Source organism: Lytechinus pictus, chromosome 2 (genome assembly GCF_037042905.1).
Source record: "Lytechinus pictus isolate F3 Inbred chromosome 2, Lp3.0, whole genome shotgun sequence".
Lineage (NCBI taxonomy): Eukaryota > Metazoa > Echinodermata > Echinoidea > Temnopleuroida > Toxopneustidae > Lytechinus > Lytechinus pictus.
In genome coordinates this window covers 4842974-4849456 of record NC_087246.1, presented here as the reverse complement: position 1 = coordinate 4849456, position 6483 = coordinate 4842974, and the positions used below count along the sequence as shown (strand labels likewise).

Sequence of the window (6483 nt, the reverse complement as noted above, 5' to 3'; positions counted from 1 at the left end):
CAAACGAAGTGGCGTCCTGCCTGTATGTGGCAGGCTACTAACTAGGCTTGTAGGTTCGGAGCCCGGGGATCGGAGCAGATTCTCATGGTGCAAGCAATGACATGATAAACAGTTTTTCCATCAAAATTATCTCAAAGTCGGCGGGAAAATTTGAATAATTATATTATGGATTCTCAGATAACTGATTTGGAGATGTAATCGGAGGAACAAGTTATTGAGTTTTCATAACTAGATCTAGTTGTTTCAGCTATCGTTTTGAGTCTTGTTGTGTATGATGCCGCGATGTTTAGGTTTCACTTTGAAATTTTATTCTTTCCTAAAACATTTTTTTTTTAAATATATTTAAAAAACACCAAACATCATTATGATTTTTGTTAGATGATTGGATTGTTTCAGTTTGCTTGAAGTTTGTACTTTTTCCCTCTTTCTTTCTTTTCTATCCTTTTTTCTTCATCCTTCTATCCTTCCTGCTTGCCCTTTTTTGTTCCATCTATCTTTATTTCCTATCTTTCTTTCATGATCCTTTCTCTCTCTCTCTCTCTGTTAATTTTTCTTTCTTTTCCTCTTTCTCTTACCTGCCTTCTTTATTAAACTTCCCTTTTTTCGTTCATTCTTTCTTTCCTTAAACTTTTCTTTGCTTCCTTCTCCCTCTCCTGTTTCTTTTCGTTCTTTCTCTCATTCCATTATTTTCTTTTTTATTCTCTCCTCTCTTTCCTCATTTCTTTCATTCTTTATTTTATTGTTCCTTCTAATTCTTTTCCCTTATTCTTTCTTTCCCTTCCTTCCTCCCTTCCTGTTTTTCTTCTTTCTTTGTTTCTTTATTTCAAAGAATGAAGGAAACATTTTTCTTTCCTTCATTCTTTTTTTCCTCCTCCTTTTTCTTACTTTTTTTCTTTCTCTCCTTTCTTTTGTATTTCACACATTTATTCATCTTCCCTTCCTTTCTTTTTCTTTCTATATTCAATTCAAAGAATGACGAAAACATTTTTTCTCTCTTTTATTCTTCCTTTCATCCTTCTTTTATTCTATAACTTTCTTTTATTCTTTTTTAGTATTTCTTCATTTTTTCTTTCGGTCTTCTCAATTCATCTATTTTCTTTCGTCTTTTCTTTCTCTCCTTCATTCTTTCGTTCACCCTCCCTTCCAATTCCTTATATTTTTTCACAAGTCTAACACATTTCCTGTGTAGCCTTCTTTGTTTATCTTTTTTGTCGATTGTCCCGTATTTCATTTTGTGAAATCTGGTCACCCTGTCCTTGATATACTTTCACATTGAATTAAGAATTGAAATTGCTTTATGTATGAGATTGTGGTCAAAACTTGCACTGTCCCAAACCATTGGAGGGGGCCAATTCCCCCTCCAAGACCCCCACCCCATCCGCTCGGTCGCTCCGCTCCCTCGCCGTGCCTACTACCACTTTAACAGTCTTCAAGGTTGGCAAGTATGCTACTTAATTGGCTACCATAAATTCATCCAAGAATGGGTTTAGTAGGGTTTTTAGAAAAGGCGCGTTACTCTCTTATTGCAGCCTATTGTGTTCCGATATAATTATCGACTTATTGTTTTATGCTAGAAGAATGTTCCAAACATGTCAATTAAATTAAGTCCAGTTAATAAGATTTTATAAAATAACTTGTTATTTTATTCAACTAGAATAATGGTCCATCGATAAATACTTATAATATGTATTAAGCCTGCAAGAAAATGGAAAGTAAGTGTTTTCCAATGAATGTGCAAGTTATGTTACCAATGTTTAACAGCAAAATTGACATTTATACAAGACAATTGACATGATATAAGCTTCGTAATAGACTACGATTTCATGGCAGTTAAAAAAAAAAAGATTTCTTGGTCAGGTCGTGGCAAGGAGTCTTAAAGAAAAAAGTGCTTTTAAAAGAACACATCTGATTTGAACACCGATGGAGGTGGTAAACGTTATTCATTAAGTGTCTTAAATTTCAGCTGTTGATGCAGCATAAAACGATTACAACTCTTATAAATAAATCAAAATCGCTCTTTCTTCAGTTCAATATTTTCTCATAAATGTATAGCATATAATCAATATTAGATATCTATCAAATTCATGCCAGTATAAGACTATTTCTCATCGCTGATGAATATATACCAATAATACCAAATCGGAAATACTATAGTTCATCCCATCACCTCCATCATTAACAAACTGTTTCGTTTGTTTTTTGTTTTTCATTGAGCTACAGCCTAGTGACTTCTTATTCGACCTAAGGGTAAGTTTTTTCAGACCATAATGTCGAGTTTCCTTTAAAGATTATTTGGCCGATATGCCCTCATGTTTCACTGCAGTCTTTTCCGTTTTAGAATCATATAGAAGCTCACATGATTAGGTTCAATTAATTCAATTTGTTTTGTAATTGCAATATAAAAAATCTTTAAAAAAATTAAATCCTCGTATTATAAACGACCGTCTTACATACTCTTCTATAGGCTAAACCCCTCTCATGCATGTAATGAACCCAAATCAATTAGTGCAAGCAATTCCTCTTTTCGGGCGAAACACGATTTCGTCTATAAAAAGACCAATCTATCATGTCCTGGGCACGACATGGTGTGTGTGTGTGTGGGAATGTGCCATTGAGTTTTGTCAGACGAATATTAATCATAATGATTATGTATGTCTGGGACCGACCTTTAACGTCACCATCCGAAAGGCGTGACCAGGGCTCGAACCTCTGCATCAACATGTAACTTCACCCACTTAGCATGGATTACAAGCGCACACCACAACGCCTAGAACTAGATCCATTTCGGGCTCTAGGTATAATAAAGCGTTCCAATTATTTCATAATATATATAGTCAGGATCGAGAAGTTGGAGCATTGGAAGGTTGTTTAAGCGCAACAACTTTGTTCCCATCGCGGGCCTTGCCTATTTCGTCACCAACAAAGTACCAAATGTTATACGTGCAGTCTATGTGAACATTTTCTTATAACCATACCTGATACATCATATCGGATTAATAAATCAAGATTGACAAGGGTATAGTATTTAAGAGACAAGGTATTAATCTGGTCCACAAGTTATTAGTCTATTCTCCTATAAACCGGTTAAATATTTGACCATGATCCAAAATTATAAATGTAACACCTGTCAATCTCTTTTTTTTTAATTCATATAAATTCATAAGTAAAATTTATAGAAATGCCTACAAACCCTAGAGGCTAGTCCGACTGTGTATACACTGTAAAAAATATTTGGTAAATTTTTTGCCACCACGAGGGTAGTTATGTGTCCAACCAATTTGGGGCAGTATTTCACCTAATGCAGGAAGCATATTGTTCTGTAAGGTTAATAAATAAGCAGCAATTACTTTAGAATGGGCAAAATTTTCATCATGAAGAATGTCCAAAAGAATTGCCGGTTGGACAAATAATTACCCCCATCTGCCCATGGAGCACTCTTACGCAATAATTTTTAGAGTGTACTTTTGGTTTTGATATGGGCATGCTGCACTTTCACATGCCTTCAGAACTCCCGAAATTTAAAACAAAGCTATTGGGACGACTTAAAATTCGCTCTTTTTGACGAACACGTGTTACGCCCAAAATTAAGGGAATTGCTAGGACTGTCCAAAAATAGCGATATCTTGCAGCATGACAGTAAGTGTTTGCATGCATGGTTTGGGGTTTATCAATAAAATATTAAACAGCGGCATCAGCTTTCAGTTCATGGGCTTCGTTTCCATCCTCCCTAATTTCATTATCTTCATCAGGGAAACATGATGGGCAGCAAGAATCAAATATCAAGATTTTCAGCTTATGGAAACCCCAAAGGATCAATATATGAACAAGGACGACGCCAACAATGGCCCCGACACAGAGTCCTGCCGAGAGAGCTGGGGCTTGCCCGAAGTCGAGGATGGGATAGATGTAGGGGTTTCCCTTCTCGTCCGTACCCATTGCCCCATAGTATATCGCCACGAAGACAATGTAAGCGACGGCAAACAAGAAAGGGTATACGAAGTGGAGAATGTGGATGACCATCGCTGAGAAGAAGATCTCGAACAGGGCGATGAACCCGTTGAGGAAATGGAAGTTGATATCGTAATAGATATCGACCGTTCCAGGAGTGTAGAGGGCGCCCCAGTAAAGCAGTGATAGCAGAATGGCGACTGAGGCGTAAATGTTGAATAAAAACCACTGGCCACGGTGAAAGAAATACCAAGGGATGTCTGAAAAACAAACGAAAAGAATTATAAACTACATGAAAATTATGACAGTATATCTGTTGAATTGATACATACAAACAAACAAACCCTGTAAAATATTATGTGTTAGATTTCCGCTCTTTCATATATGCATGGGCCTACACTCCATCGATTTTATCTCTCTATTCCCCAATCGCGTTTCAGGCAAGATTATTTGGTACCAGTTACAAGTTTTAGGTTATAATATTTTCTGAGCAGCACAAAAATAAAGGTACTGCGACATTGAGAAACCAGCGACCAAACTAGGTATTTCTGAGGTACTTATCTCTCAGTGTGTTTCTTTCAGGGGCGGCGGAGCGAAGTTGAAATAGGGGGTGGGGGGTGTTCCAAAGGGGGAAAAGGGAAAGGTCATTGTCGGAAATTGGTGATTGGAACGGCCGATCGTCCTATAAATTCGGAGCCGACGCAAAATTGACAATATGTCGTTTGTCCAGAGGTCACGAACGTAACTGCTGTTATGATAAACCGATTTGCGACAAAGAATGCTTTCCATGAAGGGCCTTTACAATACATTCTCTACGTTCCTGAAAGAGTCTGCATAGTAGTGAGCGAAAACTCCCTATTATCCTATAACAAAGAAAATAGCAAATATAATACATCTACTCTACTCTAAATGATAGAACGCAGAAGTGTACAAATCTCATGAAACGTATAGCATGTGGAGCATGTGGGATCAGGGCGGGGAACGTATTTTCGTGGTGGGGTGGGGCAAAGCCCCCCCCCCCCACCTAAAAAAGGCACTTAAATGTCAAAAGGGGGATTTGGTGCAAATAAATATTTTCAACATGAGATTACCATGATTACGTATCTACCTGAGGTAGTGGTGTGTTTCATGGGATTGTAAGTTGTGCAATGCCTGCGTGATCGGGCCAGAAAATAATGTTTTTGAGAAGGGTATTTTTATCTGTTTATGACAATGGACACTTATAAGAAGACCAACACGCGGTAAAGGGGGGACGTTTTAGCGCTTACAAAAGTGGGGGGATACTGTTCCCCCTTACTCCCCCAACCTGGTTCGCCATCCCTGATTTCTTTTTTTTTTTGCGTTGTCTGTCGGTTTCCCAGCTACGCGCTGTCTTTGACATGTTTGAAGGAGAATAAAACCCTTGGAAGTATTACATGAAAACGGAAATGCAAGAATAACGTCAATGAAAAATTGGACAAGGAAAGGTTTGTTGAGATCTAACGAGATCCTTCCATTAGCAGTGTGACCAACATTGAGAAATATACTACAAAATATTTATTTTTGCACAATCTAATGATAGTACAATCTGTTTGACCACTTTATATTTTTATGAAACCTCTATTACTTTTTATCCCATGAAATACACCTGATCTGTGGATAGACTTTGTAAGAGTGACAACTTAAGTAATATAATGTAGAAAAGGTAACTGGGAACTGTGTGACATCACATATGATAGTCACATTGCCAATGGGAGGATGTCCATTCATTAGTGATCTCTGCATTCCGATTCCCATAACTTTCTCTCAAACTTTCGTTGATTTTTAATATCGTTTTTTTCATAAAAGTTTACTTATTCTCAAAGTTTCATTCTTCTTTAAGGTCAAAGTTCACGTGACTTGTACATGACGACCTACCATCGCCTGGTGTCCACCCTGCTGGTTTCATGGAGGCGGCATATACGATGACGTTCCATAAAGCACAAAACAGATAGACTAGCATGAGAATATATCCCAAGTTAGTCAGGTATATGAAGAAGTATCCTCCGTAGATGCCACCAGGTCGAACGAACACGATGAAGACATAAAGGAAATATCCAAACATATAGAGAGCGATGAGCAGACGGTAGGCAAGGTATACACCATAATGCATCGGACACTGTTAGAAATGAAGGGTATAACAAAAATTAGTGGTCGAGGGGCTGTGGCCGAGTGGTCTAGGGCACCCGAATACATACATGAAATCTGAGGTTCGATTCCCGGCATAGTACTTTATGCTGGAAAATGTCTACATAATTAATATTATTTATAAAAATGGAAAATGATGATGGTAGTATTGTTTCCAACGTGTGCACGTGGCTTAGAAAATAGAAGAAAGTAAAATAAAATCCGCGTATTGAAGAGCCCCCCCCCCCCTCCCACACACACACACACACACACATGGCGCCACCATCCACCGCCTATTCAGGATGAAAAAAAGAGGAAATTATGAGAGGGGGAGAGAGAATATTAAAGAGAAAGAAGATCGGAAAAATAGAAAAGGTAAGGAATACAAAA

The 6483-nt window shown here is 37.8% G+C and overlaps 1 protein-coding gene across 1 annotated transcript; it reads right to left on the bottom strand.

The window, feature by feature from the left end:
- Positions 1–1615: 1615 nt before the first annotated feature.
- Positions 1616–6082, bottom strand: LOC129276338 (protein rolling stone-like). Its single transcript, XM_054912725.2, has 2 exons — positions 5845–6082; positions 1616–4208 (listed from the first exon to the last, which is right to left on the bottom strand). Exons 1-2 carry the CDS (start codon positions 6077–6079, stop codon positions 3679–3681), a joined length of 765 nt encoding a protein of 254 aa, XP_054768700.2. The 5' UTR covers positions 6080–6082; the 3' UTR covers positions 1616–3678.
- Positions 6083–6483: the final 401 nt, after the last annotated feature.

Excerpts from the sequence above, each read along its gene's own strand:
- LOC129276338 (XM_054912725.2), bottom strand. The coding sequence starts at position 6,079 with ATGCATTATGGTGTATACCTTGCCTACCGTCTGCTCATCGCTCTCTAT. Across the intron at positions 4,209-5,844 it reads AGGGTGGACACCAGGCGATG|ACATCCCTTGGTATTTCTTT; the intron begins GTAGGTCGTCAT and ends TTTGTTTTTCAG.